The sequence below is a fragment of the Oryza glaberrima genome, chromosome 1 (genome assembly GCF_000147395.1).
Source record: "Oryza glaberrima chromosome 1, OglaRS2, whole genome shotgun sequence".
NCBI lineage: Eukaryota > Viridiplantae > Streptophyta > Magnoliopsida > Poales > Poaceae > Oryza > Oryza glaberrima.
The window spans coordinates 19,586,263-19,603,054 of NC_068326.1; the positions used below are offsets into that span (position 1 = coordinate 19,586,263).

General features: G+C 41.2%; 1 protein-coding gene across 2 annotated transcripts; it reads right to left on the bottom strand.

Annotated features, from left to right (window-relative positions):
• Positions 1 to 1,255: 1,255 nt before the first annotated feature.
• Positions 1,256 to 7,355, bottom strand: LOC127781893 (ELF3-like protein 2). Of its 2 annotated transcripts, none has more exons than XM_052308960.1 (4): positions 6,842 to 7,355; positions 4,352 to 5,292; positions 2,657 to 2,708; positions 1,256 to 2,525 (listed from the first exon to the last, which is right to left on the bottom strand). In XM_052308960.1, the coding sequence occupies exons 1-4, from the start codon at positions 7,094 to 7,096 to the stop codon at positions 1,536 to 1,538; spliced, it is 2,238 nt and encodes a 745-aa protein (XP_052164920.1). In that variant the 5' UTR covers positions 7,097 to 7,355; the 3' UTR covers positions 1,256 to 1,535. The 2 variants fall into 2 exon arrangements, with proteins under 2 accessions (XP_052164920.1, XP_052164928.1); XM_052308968.1 differs by lacking the exon at positions 6,842 to 7,355 and adding an exon at positions 5,840 to 6,327.
• Between the last annotated feature and the right edge of the window lie 9,437 nt (positions 7,356 to 16,792).

The following is a 16,792-nucleotide window of genomic DNA, read 5'->3' on the forward strand; positions in this document are numbered from 1 at the left end:
ATTAGCGGAACAAACTCGTAATCAGTGTTCACAAATGAAATAGAGCGCCGAGAGCGGTGTCTTTTCCCCAGCTCATTAGCTTCTCTGTTATTCTGCTTAACCGGCAAGCCAATCAGCTATGGCTCTACGCAGCGTTCACACGTAGGTGTCGTCCCAAACTCCCAATATATGACAAAAGACAATCTCGCATGCGGATGGAACATATGCCCCCCTTCTTTTAGCCTTGTAGAATATGACCGCGAGATATGACGTGGAATAGAGCGATGTGAGCATATGTCACTTTCATAGCTTGTTACTACATATGTCCTGTTTAAATACTCTTGTAAAATTTTACACCCTGTCACATTGAATATTTGGATACATGCATGAAGTATTAAATATAGAAAAAAACTAATTACACAGATTGCGTGTAAATTGCGAGACAAATCTTTTAAGTCTAATTGCGCCATGATTTGATAATGTGGTGCTACACTAAGCATTTGCTAATGATGGATTAATTAGGCTTAATAAATTCATCTCGCGGTTTACAGGCAGATTATATAATTTGTTTTGTTATTAGACTATATTTAATACTTCAAATGTGTGTCTGTATATCTAATGTGACACACCAAAACTTTACGCCCCAATCTAAATACAACCATACTTAGTTACTTACATGGGTAGCATATAACTGAGTATCCCACTACATAGTGTGGAGAAGAAGCATGTGACAGAGCAATCCATTGGTGACAAACTTTATATGATAGGCTATGTTTGGTAAGCAAACAAACTCTAGGGTAACTTAACCTATTTTTTCTGTAAAATGAACGTAAATTAGTGTACTTAACCTATTTTTTCTGTAAAATGAACGTAAATTAGTGTACTTGTCCCGCATGCCTAACTTTAATGCCCATGATTCAGGCTTGTCTGCATTTGCATGCATACAGCTTGGAGCTTGCTCATGAAATCAAGCTCAAAGAATACAACTGTTCTCCAGCAACAAAATGATCTTGCCACTTCCAAGAAAATCAGGTTACGTACTCGCTAGACAAACCTGTTAAGACAATTCCATATACCTAAAACAAGATAAATTCGTCTAAAATATAAGTGGGAAAGCCTGTCCCGATTAAGAGAAATCTGCTCCCTGTCACAAATACCAGTCGTTTTGGAAAGCATCCAATCAAACTATTGAAGCTTTGGGGTCAACATCTTTTTAAATATATAAATTTGATACATGAAAATCATACATGTTGATTTTGCATCAAAAAGCACTTCCTAGCATAACACATTGAGCGAGTTCTATAAGTATTTTACATTGTATATTAGTGATCAAAGTTGTATTTGAGAGAACATATTGATGCCCAAAATGAAGTCTATTTGCGACTTTGAGGGACTACAAGTATGTACAGTAAACATAAGATCAATCATAGCATCCAATCTATCAGCTTCTAATAAATGGTCAAGACAAAAATAGCGCTTACCATAATCTGGCAAAACTCTTCTCTACATTTACAAGCAGTCAAATGCCATCCAGCATATAATTGCCAGTTTCCCAGCTACGAGTCATCTTGTTGCCTTTCCATCTGTATTGACCGGAAAATCCGTGCCGCTGACTCTGAAGCTGTTTGTGAATTATTATGCGGAATGACCCTAATAACATTGGTCTGGTTGTCCCGGCTGCCAGATGAGGGCTGAGGCTGTGTGTTCTGAGCTGATGCTGTAGGGAAGGCGGACACAGGACCACTTCCACCGCATTGGAGCCTGTCAAAAGGACTGCTAGCGCTGCTGGCTTGCGCCTCACTATCTCTTGAGGCATGAAATCTCCAAATGCCACTTGGATGTGACATGTTACATGACATCCGAGAGTGTTGCTCGAAGTTCCCATAAGGCTGTGGCATAGAAGGATGCCTGCCTTGTTCTACTGCAGATGCTAGTGCAACTGGGTTCATCACTGGTACACTGAAAGGCGGGAAGTAGTTCATAGGCATGGTAGGAGTGCCAGGAGCACCCATATGTTGTGGTTGATGAGGTATAGGAACACCATATGCTGAATTCATGAAATCTCCAGCTGTTGATGGGAGCCTCAGGGGAGTACAATTGGCATAAAATGGGGCCAATATGCTTCCGGCTGGAGGACATGGGCCAGAATAAGGCTTATAGACAAGCCCTTCTGAAGGAGACATGACAGGGATAAGCCACTGATTCTGCTGTGGTTGTAGTTGAACACCCCAGTTATTCTGTCTATTATCAGAAGCAATGGGTGTAGCTCGAAGATTGCTTTTTGATGCACTGATTTTTGCCGTTTGATCATGATGACCACTGACAGGTGCAGTATCACGAGGAGAGGGTGGGTTCTCTTCAGAATTTTCTTTCGATAATTCTGGTTCCTGTAGACTTGGCTGCACATCATCATTGGTTGCAGCTAACACAGGCTGAGCTTTCAAGTTCTCTTCCGCCAATTTTTTCTTGCTAGCTAACAAGGCATTGCCAAGGCAAGGATCACCTTCAATAAGTACATGTGGCGATGCTGCAATCAACTTCTGCACCTGTTTGTAAGTCAAATACAAATTGTGGTTAATTTCATACTCTACACCAAATTGTATCCATGAACTAACCTGCTTATGAGTGACAAAAAAGAAGAGAACTTATATCTTTTTGATGTAGAGTGTAGACTCACTTTTACCAACTTATGCAGCTCAAAAACTTGGGCAGCAAAAACCCTCTGTTGACTGCATAGAGTTCAAAGAAGATTTTGAGTGCAAACCGAGAAACAAAATTATGCAATGATTTGGTAAAGCAATATTCATTGCATCAATTTAATAGTAACACCTTTACAATTGTTATGGGCAAACACCACTTAGAGGGTGACAGGGTAGCATTGACTTGGTTGGTATGAGAGGAGACTATAGGTTGGGATGAAAAACTTGTGGGAGAGAGGCCAGATTGATTCACCTACATTGCTTAATTTCGAATGGCTATGTGCTAATTTTTTATTGGAATGACTACTGCAAAGAGAATCTCTCTCTCTAAGATTAGCTCCTCTAATACCTAGGAGATATGTATAAAGAGGAAACCCCAACTAGTAAGGAAACAAACTATTCTTATCTCAAATTTCCAACTAATAGCAAACCAGCAGGTCCACATGAATACTATCCCTGCACATAACAATATTTTTCAATAAAATTGTGCCTTTCTATTTCACTGAAAGGAAAAGAAAATTGAAACCATTGTACATCTGTAAAAGAGAACATTTCAAGAACACAGCTGTACAGTACAACAAAAGGCATGGACAAACAGATTGACCTAGTTGACAAAAGAGGTTGGTGTTTCTGACATGGTATCACTTAAGGTTTTTTAACAGGCCTGAATCCTTTCCTGACAATAACTAATCCAGTTACAGCAAATGTGACACCAAATATAAGTATTCATATCTTAGAATCAATAAACATGCTGATTTGTAGGCTCAATATATTTGGCATAAGTGAGGTTTATGTTCAGCTCTTGTTTGATGGCTAAAGTATCGATGTCGGAAAATTAGGCAAGTGAGCATAGCTTGCATGCTCAAGACAGAATGCCATGCATGGTCTTTTAAATATCGTCTGGAGCTCATATATTTTGCTCACATACCGGAAAAACCAAAAAATAATGAGATAGTCTGTTTCATTTTTTTCCCTCTAAGACGATTACAATCAACTGTAAGCTAAGAACAAATGACTGTAAAGCAAGGAAACAAAATATGGACATTTTGTTCATGAATGCTACACAAACTAAACTGTAACTACTAATGTTGAGTTTAAGCAGGCTAGAATAAGCTCCGTTCGACTCATCTTAAAAATCGAACAAGCTCAAACAGTTTCAAGCCAAATATAAACAACGAACCACCGTATGATTACCTTTCTAAACCTTTCAAATTTGCATATCAATTTGGGAACAAGAACTACATAAATAAATAGAACTATAAAGAAACAATCAAAATGACATTATGATAGCAACCGAGCTCACTTAAATCCTTGGGTACTGAATGTTGACGTCACGAAAGTTAGTTAATTAGTTTTTTTTTTTTTGGCGATAGTTTAAGTTAGTTATCTGAAATCTATATGTTTGCAGAAACAAGGCTAGAAAGATATGACCTCGACTCACACTCATCTTTTACAGTCAAACTACAAAATACACCCAAACTCATCTCATTTGTATTTTAGTTGATCTTGAGTTGAGGTAAAAAGCAAGTTGATTAAGCAGCTCATGAGCCTAGTAACCTACAGCTATTCTTGCAGCCCTATACTTACTATAGAAGAATCAGTATATCATTATATTTTGCTTTCATCAATGATATACTTAATACAAACAAATTATTCTAGCATAGTACACTTACTTTATGATGGCCCGCCTTGCTTTCCAAAAATGCTTTGCACCAATGGCACCAACAATTTCATCTGGAGAAATCTCCCAAGCAGTTATACACTCCACTGAGGAATCAGACAAATCATCAATTTTCTCTGCATTATCCTGTGCTTCCAACCTTTTTCTCTTTGTACCAGTTTCCTTTAAGCCTCCTTGAGGTAAATTATAATGCCCATTGGTATTTTCAATACCAGGAGATGGTTTAGCGGATATTGTATTTCTTCTCACTGGAGGGTTCTGAAATTTCACGGAACTCCCGTTTCTACTTGTCGCTTGATGCTCGCTGTTTTCCAAATGTGGCTCATCCAAATCATTTATAGTGCCTGTCTTAGGACATACTTTAGCATGTCTGCTTCCAAACATATCTTTGGATGCCTCAAATGATGAAAAATGTTCAACTTCCACATTTTTCAATGTTTGTGCTGGTCCTGTCTCCTTGTCTTTCGGAGAACCCCTTGATTTCACATCAGAAACATTGATTCTCTCCAAGTTCTTACTAACAGTGTTATAACACTTTGTCGGTGATTTGGACACTGCTGGAGGGCTTTTGTGCGGACTGAGAGCAACAAGGGGTGTTGACTCCTCTTGAACCCCTGCACGCTCTTTAGTAGAATGTTGAGGAAATCTGGCACTGAAAACAGAAGGTACAATGAATTCATCATCATCAGCCAATTTCTTTCCCGAAGAACTCTTTATGCCCTTTTCCACCCTTTGCTGTGGGGCACACTCAGCCCTTGATCCTGAACCATATTTATCAATGCCCTTAGGCTGAGTGGATAACATCCCCGAATCTTTTCTTGAACCATTAATCTGTCTGTTGACAGAATTTGAATTCATCTTTTCAACAGAATGGCCAGGTCCATTGGAAGGCACATTGAATGGCTCAAAAAGAGGCATGTCACATCCATATACCTGGAAGCAGAAATTTGTTTCAATACTTCATTTATTGAATATATATAATTGGAATACGAAGCGTGAATGAGCATGTAGCTCAGTGGTAGAGCACTCATTACAGGCGCCGCGCACCATGGGCTTGAATCCTAGGTGCCTCATTTGTATCCAATTGCCCCCCCCCCCCCCCCCCAAATAAGGTTTCGGTGGCCCCTTCTTTAAAGCTAAGCGAAGGGTCGTCCTTCCCCCTTCATCGAGTTTTTTTTTTTAAAGGAATACTAAGTTACTTCAAGCTATGACTTGGGACATTTGCCACAGGTACAGGTACTTCATGTCTACAACTACCCCCATTATAGAAAATTAATTGATTTCTTGTAGGAAGATATTACAGGATTGTCCTCCAGTGTAGTTTTCCCCTCATACAAACTCAAAGAAGATGATAGTACTCTCTCCGTTTCACAATGTAAGTCATTCTAGCATTTTCCACATTCATATTGATGTTAGACATATATATTTATCTAGATTCATTAACATCAATATGAATGTGAGAAATGCTAGAATGACTTACATTATGAAACGGAGGAAGTAGTCAATAATCGATATTTATCACATACGCGTTGAACATCATAACAAAGTAACTTTTGATCATTCCAGTTTACCTGTCAACCGTATATTACAAACACCAGACCTCAGCAAACACAATTTCTACCAAATCTAGCAATAACAATTTGCAATAGACTATAATATCCAATAGTAGCAGTTAAGCTGAGTTGGCATCTCCTCAGCACACAATTGGTTGAAACTTGAAACATTGTCCTGATGTTTCCCAATCCCAGCCATAGAATTCAAATGTTCCGAAATAAAAGCTTGCGAAGAAGAATTTCCTAAACAATAACTCCTAATACATGATAATTGGCCAGGCGATCCTATTATAAGAAAGAACTCTGGGTATTGAGTTGCGTTAACTGCCAGTTCACCCAAAAGCAGCTGATGAGAAATGAGAGCCAATTCAATTATAATTTGACCCTACGCTCTCTCCAGGTTTCAGAAGTGGAATAGAAGTGGAGTGTGATTTTTATTTTGTGCATAATTCAACAAGCCAATATACAAACTTGAGACCTCTTGGCTTTGATACCATGTCGTGTCGCATGCACCTGGCCACCTGTTAGTTCACCCGAAAGTTTAAGCTAATGTGGAAAGGTAGACAATTCAAATGTACTTCAACATTGAAGAACTCGCATGAATAACAATCTTAGCCGGACACTTGACCGATTAGTGGACTTTTAAAAACAGCGGAGTTGCACACGATTTTACAAGAAGAGCTGCCGAACATGTGATGCAAAATGCACATCAAATGGGTTGTTAGCCATGGAGGAAGAGGCTCAATTATGGCAGTGCACAAGCATATGCTAATCGGTCTATGACTACATATAGAGAGGTATTACTACATACTGACGGCATGTGAATCGGCACATGATTTGTGCCTCGAAATCATCTTCCTAGCTTTAATTCTATCCGATTCACTAGTCACAACCCCACAACAATCGAGCACAAGCGCAGACCCCCTCACCTGGCTCTGGCTCGCCGCCGACGTCGAGCGCGCCAGGCTGCCCCGAGCCGAGGCGAGCGCGCCGCCTCCGCCGCCGCCGCCGCTGAAGCGGTGGGACGGCACGGTGAACTGCTCGTAGAGCGCCATCTTGTTCCTGGGCGGCGCCCGCGGGCCGCCGCCCTTGGCGGCGTCGTTGACGTGGAGCCGCGGGAACAGCGGGCCCATCACCTTCCCCCTCTCCTCCACCTCCTTCCCTCCTCCTCCTCCTCCCCTCATCGCCGCCTCCCCCCGCAGAAAGCACCAACCCACCAGCAGCAGGTCGAGGAAAGGAAGGAGAACCCCCTCTCCCGATCGATTCGTAGGCCGCAGGTTGTGGGGGAGGTCAGGTCAGGCCATGGCGGGGCGGAGGAGGAGCGCCAGGCGGGGGGCGGTGTCTGTGGTGGCCATGGAATGGAAGGCGAAGGAAGCTACGGAGGAGGAGAAAGGGGGGGAGATAGTTTGCCCTTTTTGGGGGTGGGTTCTGGATCTGGATGCCAGCAAGGAGAGAGAGAGAGAACGATGCTCCTCCTGCAGTCATGCTCATCCATAGACGGACCCACCGTGAGAGAGAGAGAGAGAGAGAGAGAGGGTGGGGAAAAAAATTGGACAGCTTGAGTGGATGTTACGCTCCATGCACCCACAGATTTGATCGATCCATCGTGGAAATAGCCTGATCAGTCTCCCAGCCGTTTAAGCGGCCGGCCCCTTTTAGGCTTTTGTCTCGTTGTGGTTTCAGTATTCCGACAACCGGTCTAGATGATTATAGGATAAGACCCTATTTATATTCATATACTCCCTCCGTCCTATAATATAAGGGATTTTGAGATTTTGTTTGCACTGTTTGACCACTTGTCTTATTCAAAAAAAATTTAGAATTATTATTTATTTTTTTGATTTACTTTATTATCTAAAGTATTTTAAGCACAACTTTTCATTTTTTATATTTACACAATTTTTTAATAAGAAGAGTGGTCAAACAATGCAAACAAAAACTCAAAATCTCTTATATTATAGGACGGAGGAAGTATCTATATTCATATTCATAGTACTGGATGATATCTTATCCTGTACTACTAGATAGTACTCCCTTCATCTTAAATAAATATAATTTTACAATGTTTTATGTCCAACGTTTAACCGTTTCTCTTATTTGAAAATTTTTTATGATTGGTAGTGTTTTTTATTGTTATTTGATTATAAAACATGAATATTACTTCATATGTGACTATTTTTTTCTATTTTTTTCATAAGTTTTTCAAATAAGACGGAGGGTCAAACGCTGGGCACGGAGACCCACGGCTGCACTTATTTTGGGACGGATGTAGTAATATTTTCGAACGAAGGTAGTATGTTCAAGTGAGCGACCGATTAAACATTTTTGTTGCACACAAAACGAGATGAGTAATTGAAGTGTAATTAATTAAATTTTAATTATTGTTATTATTATTATTATTATTATTATTACAAACTTAAAAAATAGATTTATTTGTTTCTTAAAGAAACTTTAATAAAAAAGTTTTCGTAAAATATATCATTTCATAGTTCGAAAAGTGTGTTCACCATAAACAAAGAACAAGAAAGTTGCTCCCTCTAGTAGCATATTGAACTCAGCTTTAAGGATTTTGTGTGACAAAAAAGAGACAAGTCATTAGCGTCTAACTAATTGAGTATTGAATAGTATTGTAAACTTAAAAATAGGTTTATTTAATTTTATTTTAAAGAATTTTCTATAAAAGTTTCTTTTAAAGAAATGTATTGTTTAGCAGTTTAGAAAGCGTGCTCATGGCCAATGATGAAGTTACAAAAGCCAACCTCCCTACCAAATTCAGCCTTAGATGTGGTTATGAAATTTTGTTTTGACTATTTGTTCGATAGGCCCTCAACATAAGTAGGATTTTAAGACCGGGTATTTACTCAGTAATCATAGATAAAAATTATCATAAAAAATAAATTAATGTCACAATAAATGAATTGTTAAAAAAAAGAATGAAGCATTGGACCCAATTATGTAACCTATATTAAATTATTTTTAGAAATTTTTGGGTATTCACGTTAATCTCCAGGAGCATCCATGTGTCCCCCTTTGCTAACTTCTTGTCTTCTTTAAAAAAAATAGAAATGAATGGATGAATGTGCACCTATAAACTATGGTTTATGATTTATAGAACATTAATTTTGATGGCTTGATCAATGTTAGACACATTAGATTATTAGCTCATACGACTATGGTCAACCGAGTCACACTTCTTCCAAACCTCCACTAGCCAGCACACCTCTTTATACATGTTTCATAATAATATTAGGCATCCAAATCTCTCTTTGGGAATCCATTGAGCCTATATGCATGGCTAGCCCATTTATCGACTTTCAAATCCTTTTTCCGTTAGAAGAATGAACAAGAATCGTCCTGATTTTTCTAATAGAGCCAGTGGTCCAAATTTTCCCAATCCGGTACTATATTTCATTGTGCATGCCTCATTCATCCACCAGCCAACCTTCCTATAGTGCTTGAATCAAGACTACTCTACTCTAGATCAGTATGCATGTTAGGTTTAAGTAGCTTCATCCTGTTTCTTTGTTCATTTTTGCCGATTGATTTGGACACTGATACTATTTATTGTCTACTCACAAAAAAAGTGTGTTAGAAAACAAAATCAAAATGTTTACATAATTACTATCCCAATATATACCAGCATAGCAAGAAAGATCTCATGTACTGAAAAAACATACCTTGTAACTAGTCGATACTCCCTTTAGGTTTAATTTGAAGTTTGGGGTTGATTCATTACTGCATTTGGTATTAAGATGTTGAAAGCTTTTATGCTTTTTAGTGATTATTGGAAATGGAGGTGGTTTTTTTTTTATTTTGTACTCTTATCATACATACATTTTATGCAAATGTCACTTAGTTAGGTGTGTGACTATGAAACATGATAATTGATGTTCATATGAGTGAAAAACCACTTATCCTATCAATAAGACCACCATAAAATATGGTTTAGGGTGTTATACTCTCAATTTTGAAAATTGGAGTTTCGAGTTCAGAGTGAGATAAACTTCGAGCAAAGTTCAAGGGACAAAAGGTACTTCCCTGAATCCATGGATTAATGGTAATAACATGAGTTCCCTAACAATAATGTGCAATACTTAGGCTATGTTTGGAGCTATGCCATACCTCTCGGCACGTAAAACGATGGGATGGATTAACGCATAATTAATTACATATTAGCTAAAGAAACTTGAAAAATAAATTAGTATGATTTTTTAAACAACTTTCTTATAGAAAATTTTAAAAAACACATAGTTTGGCAGTTTGTGAAGAAGGCGCATGAAAAACTGAGAGTAAAGGAGTTGGCAACATGGATATAAGAACATGTCTCATTAAGCGCTTAAAAGTACACATGCATTACCAACAGAAGGTCTGAGAGAGAGCTTTGTAGTTGCGGTCTTAGGCTGGTTTGGTTTGTAGCCTACAATGGCCTTACCAATGTTGGGCCATAAAAAATAGTATAAAGTAAAGTTTTGGTTTGGATCCAAACGTCGGCTTGGTCTATGAAAAGAATTGGTCACACCATTGACCATCCAAAATGTGCTTATGGCCATAATTTTGTAAGGCTCTTTTAGGCCTCAAACCAAACCAGCCTTTAGGGGCATGTTCAAAGGTAGAGCCCGATACGGTCTCTTAGTTGGAGCTGAAAGACACTCCCATACAAGGCTACAAAAGGATTACCTTTTAAGTTGACTCTTCATTAATACATGGTAATTAGTGAATAACTTTTGTTTTTATTCTTTGTACAAAGTGGCAAAAGAATCCGGAAGGGCAATATACACACATTCACGGTGCATTAAGCAAGCAATTCATCAAGCATATACGGATTTTTTCTGTGTTGATACGGATTGCACACGCGGTTTTCTTTTCCTTTGTTGATATGTTGGGGGAAAGATTGATGTGGAGAAAACTCTAGGACTTGTGGTGGATTCCCGCCGTTGTGATATTCCTACACCCAAAAATCACAAAGGAAATTGCATGGGAACCTCAAACTGCAGGTCTCATTGGAGAAGAGCGGTACAACGAGATGAGACTCTCGTTGTCGAAACATGAATTCGGCAATAATAAAAGGGGGTAGCGCACGAGACCTAAAAGTGGATGGATGCGGAGACAAAGGATTTAGACAGGTTCAGGCCCTCTCGATGAGAGGTAATACCCTACTCCTGTTTGGGGATTTGAATCCGCCGAGTGTAGTATAGATCTGATGATCATATGTGCTCATGCCCCTAGAGGGGGCTCCCTGCCCTCCTTATATAGGTTGGGGGGCAGGGTTACAAGATAGAAACCTTAACCAATACGGTATCGGTTTTCTAAATCTACTTTACAATCTTATCAAACCAGGACTTTAGGCCGTTCCATAATATACAGGGAAACGTAATACCCAAGTCATGATCTGTTACATATTTTATAGATATAAGTTATCCCCTATAACTAGTCGGATAACCATGCCATGTGGGTATGGGGTACCCATAATCTCCACAGTAGCCCCTGAGACCTTCGCAGTTAAAAAGATAATATTTTCTCAAACCAGATTACTCCAAAGCCGAGTGCTTCAATCATCTTTGCCATGGTCTCCGAGTACTTTTACCAAATCAGAAGACTGTGGAGGGCTAAAAAAATAAAGTCAGGTGCATCGACTAGATGCACCTAATAGGTGTAGCCCCCGACTATGTGGTTAATTGAACAAACCAAACATATAGTCAAGGAATAAATAATCTAACCAACCGAGTGGTTTCGATAATTGTAGTCAACCAGGTGACTTAATATTAATATATAGCATATGCGGTGTGAATCCCTGAATAATATGATCCAAGTGATATACCGACTGCTTTGTAAAATATGATGCGTGCAACCTAAAGTCGACTACATCATTGAAAATTCACATAGCAAAACAGCTATAAAGAAGCTTGTATGTTGTGAATAAAGAAATTTCTAAAGTATCGAGCATACGCCATGCGCACACTGCTTTAACAGATGTGCTTAAGTCCCTAAAAGACACATGGTTTCACCACACTTGGAAATATATGGCATATGTGGTGTAAAATCCGAGTAAATAAACTCATAAAGGATTTACCAACCGCCTAGAAAATGACCACAATATATAATCAGCCTAAGCCATAATATTGGTCAATAAAAATGCACACTTACGTGGCGAAAAGCAATGATATTGTATCCAATCAATTGCTTAAAAACCCAAACAACACCTTGACTTATATATAAAAAAAAGTCAGCGGGACAGCTATATAAACCTTTACTGTTTGACACCTTTTAAGATGCATTGTACCAACTCCTAAAAAGTTGAGTAACTGCGGTATAAAAGGATTTTAAGGTATTGGGCACTTGATCACGCGCACTTTGGCCTAAGCAAAAAAAGTGCCTAAGTCCCTAAAAGAACGTGACAGGCCACACCTGAAAATATGGGCTGCAGACATATTAGGCCTAGGCCAAAAAATATGCCTTCGACACCCTTTAAAGAATGACGCATATAACATGCTCCCGAGTAATAAATCTTTCGGGTGATATAGACCAAGTGTAGCTCATATGAATAGCTTCTGATCTGAGTGATTATCCCTTATGGGATACTCCAAAATAGATGTAACAATTGAATCCCGACTGGCGCAAGTATTCAGTTGATAACCCTTACGGGGAATAATAAATAGTCCAGTCTTTGAGCATATAAAATAGACCCATGATCATGAATTCATGTTGCATGTATCCGGAGCAAGTCCAAATTGAAGATATAATACTTGTGTTTGAGCTAGTAAGCCCCTGAGCATATAGCTTGTCCTTCTGTCGTAGTCACAATTGTCCATTCATGGTAGCTGACGCAGTTGGCATAGAGACAAGACGACCAATATAGAGATAATATTGCCCAGCAGAGGTGACAAAAATATTGGTGGTAGTGAAGATAGTGATACCAATCAAAAGTACTGAAGTCGCATAGCCATGGAGGCGAAGAAACCAGTCGGCGACAGACAGATCAACTAACAATGAAGATGAAGGCGCCCAGCGATAAAGTTGTGTAGCCATGGCAGCGAAATAATCAGTCGGTGACAGACAAGGCAGATCAAAGGCGATGACGAAATCCACCAATCATGAAGATGAAGAAAATAGTTGACGACGACAAACGCAACCGACATGATGAAGATGACGATGTTGGTGATCCAGTCAATAGCAGTGTAGCAACCAATGATAATGACAAAGACGCTCATCAGCATTTGCATAGTAGGTCAACCATGAAGGTGAAATAATAAGTCGGTGAAGACATAATCATCCATTAGCAACAGCGGAGATGTCAGGGCCGATGAAGCAGAAGTGCTGGTGATGATGTCAGTGACAATAATCCATCAAATTAATGTTATAGCTGTTGTAGATGCTTCACTTGGAGGAGAGTTGATGCTGTTGTCCAACTCGTCTAAACCGAAATATTTGATGTTGTTGAAGTAGAATGTCTGCTCCGAAGCAAAGATGAAGATAATGACTCCTGGAGTTGACTCGTGGGTTGATGAATTGATTTCTTCAGCTTGACATAAAATTTGTCAAATTTTGAGTCTTGTATTTGTGTAGCCCCCGACTCTTTGATTAGTTGGGAAACAACTGAACATTGAGTCAAGAACTGTAACTTCTTGTCGTCGAATAGTCATTGCTTGACTGAAGATATGTGTTGAAGATGTCTAAGTAGAAATCCTGAATATTGGGGAGCCACTTGTTGTAGTAAAATAACACGGCATCGCATGCCGAGATGTCGAGGTTCACAAAGACGTCGTGGTTGGTGAAGTAGTAAAACTTGCGAAGTAGCAACAATAGAGTTTGCCGGTGCCGAAGATAATAAAGATGAAGTCGCTCCACCATGATGACAAAGTTGTATTGCCGTAATGAAGTGAACACAAGTCGGCGGCAACAGAAGCAAACCAGTAGTGAAGACGCGCAGTTGTGAAGATAAAAGCACCAGTCGGCGGCGGCATAACCAGTCGACGACGGAAGACGATGATGTCCATCAGTAGTGGTAGCAGTATAAACCAGCCGTAGAGGCGACAGCACTAGTCAGTAGCAGACGAGACGACCGGCGGTGAAGACGATAAGGCCAATCAACACTAGCAGAATCATGCAGCCATGGAAGTGAAGAAACCAGTCGGCGGCAGACGTAGACAGCTTGCGTTGAAGATGATGACGCCTATTAGCGGTGGTGACGACATGGCCAGCCGTGAAGGCGATAGCACTAGTTGGCGTCATACGAGGCGGCCGATAGGTGAAGACATAGACGCCCAACAACGGTAGCATAATAGGCCAGCCGTGCAGGAGGAGACACCAATCAGCAGCGGCGAAGGCAAGCCGGTCGGTGAAGACGTAGACGCCCAGCAACAGCGGCATAATACACTAGTTGTGCAGGCAAAGACACCAGTCGGCGGCGACGAAGGCAACCCGGTCGGTGAAGACGTAGACGCCCATCAACGGCGGCATAATAGGCCAGCCGTGCAGACGGAGACACCAGTCGGCGGCGGCGAAGGCAAGCCGGTCGGTGAAGACGTAGACGCCCATCAACGACGGCATAATAGGCCAACCGTGCAGGCGGAAACACCAGTCGGCAGCGGACGAGACGGCCGGTCGGTGAAGATGTAGACGCCCAACAACGGCGGCATAATAGGCCAACTGTGCAGGCGGAAACACCAGTCGGCGGCGGACGAGGCGGCCAGTCGGTGAAGAGGTAGACGCCCAACAACAGCGGCATAATAGGCCAGCCGTGTAGGCGGTGACACCAGTCGGCGGCGGACGAGGCGGCCAGTCGGTGAAGAGGTAGACGCCCAACAACAGCGGCATAATAGGCCAGCCGTGTAGGCGATGACACCAGTCGGAGGCGGACGAGGCGGCCAGTCGGTGAAGAGGTAGACGCCCAACAACAGTGGCATAATAGGCCAGCCGTGTAGGCGGTGACACCAGTCGGCGGCGGCGAAAGCAAACCGGCGGTGAAAATGTAGACGCCGGACAACGGTGTTGTGACCAACCAACCGTATAGGTGAAGACACCAGTCGGCGGCGACGACGGCGAGCCGGTGGTGATGTTCTGACTGATCCATTCCTGGAGCGTAAGAGATAAGCTTAAAGCCATGAATCCCTTTTATGCATATCTGGATTTGGATCCTGCAGAACAAACATATAGGATGAGTAGTATCTGATGTAAATATAATACTCGAGAAAAATTCAAGCAGTTTATAAATATGTATTTCTTCTCTTGTTAATTTTGATTTCCCCGAGCAGATGACTCATTACGTTTAAACACTCTGCCCGACTAGTTATAGCCACCAAGCACTGGGAGTCGGCCTAAGCACTTCCCAAACATGCATATGAGTGACATGAGTTCGTCATTAATGGAACAAAGTTTCACGGATCGGAGTTTACTACTCGGGTACTTTTGCAATTATTAAGAGCAGAAAATAAATTATCTTATCTCTATGCTTTTGATTTATTCCGAATAATACTTAGCACCTTGCGTTACTCGGTCCATCCAACGAGCCCCCGGGTGCTAGGAATCGGCCCAAAGGCAACTATCCATTGGCAACCCAAACGGAAAGCATAGGAAAATGGAACTCCATAACTCGATAGGCACTTTTGTACTAAGAATATGTCGCAAGCAATCAAGATAAATATTATGAAAATTGTTTAAAAAATATGATATAACATCTGTAGCCCCCGACTCACTAGTCAACGGCGAACCAGTTGATGTAGTGAGGCAAAGGAAAAGGCAAAATATTATATAAAGAATAAAATAAATGATGACTTAGCTTTGTCATATTCCCTCGGTGACAGCAAAAGTAGCCGATGTGGGAACGAAGCAGTCCATCAATGGTGACAAAAACACCAGTCGGCGCCAGTGGAACCAAGCCAGTGGTGTAGATGATGAAGCCCATTAATGGTGGCGAAGTCCACCAACCGTATAGGCGAAAACACCAGTCAGTGGCGGCAGAGGCAGGCCGGCGATGAAGTCGTAGACGCCCAACAGCGGCGGCATAATAGGCCAGCCGTGCAGGCGCAAACACCAGTTGGCGGCGGCGAAAGCCAGCCGGTCGGTGAAGACGTGGACGCCCATGAACGGTGGTGTGACCAACCAACCGTATAGGCGAGAACACCAGTCGGCGGCGACAGAGGCAGGCCGGCGGTGAAGTCGTAGACGCCCAACAGCGGCAGCATAATAGGCCAGCCATGCAGGCGAAAACACCACTCGGCGAGAGTAGTGCCGCGGCATTACATGCAAATAGCAGAAAATACCAAGAGATTAATCTGATATTTAGAGATCAATCTAATGAAAAAATAATAAGTTGTAAGGAAAAAAACCCAGCGAAGTCGGAGATTAAATTGTTGAACTCGCTGAGATTTATCTCCTCGACCGGACTGACTCCGAGACGGAGAGAATTGGTAGTTGGTTTAATACTGTGCATCCGTAATCGAGCAATCTGCAACCCGGCATGCATACATGACAACACAACAAACCAATTTGGTTAGTAATAACTAAGTATGTGGAAAGAAATACATGCATGCTATAGGCGTGCATATTTTCATGTAAATATGACTATCCCTGATCTGGTTGGTCAGATGGGCTCGGCAGCACGGCCAAATCCCATCGCAGCAGCTAACGATTGATCTCGATTGCCATCCAATGCATGCGAACAACCATCGCTCCAGCATACATGCAAAACAAACGGTAAAATTTAACTTATCTGTTAGCAAGTATAGATATTTTGCATGCGATCAGATTAGCATCGGAAAATTAATGCATAGATGTGCAGTTATTATGGGAGCAGGTTTGTAAATTAATTTGTTTACTCCCTCCATAGCCTGCATGGTCCTGTTGCACGCTGGTTCCATGCTGCCATGTGCGTGTAGATTAAA

Excerpts from the sequence above, each read along its gene's own strand:
- LOC127781893 (XM_052308960.1), bottom strand. The coding sequence starts at position 7,096 with ATGAGGGGAGGAGGAGGAGGAGGGAAGGAGGTGGAGGAGAGGGGGAAG. Across the intron at positions 5,293-6,841 it reads CGGCGGCGAGCCAGAGCCAG|GTATATGGATGTGACATGCC; the intron begins GTGAGGGGGTCT and ends TTCTGCTTCCAG. Across the intron at positions 2,709-4,351 it reads GCAAGGCGGGCCATCATAAA|TCAACAGAGGGTTTTTGCTG; the intron begins GTAAGTGTACTA and ends AACTCTATGCAG.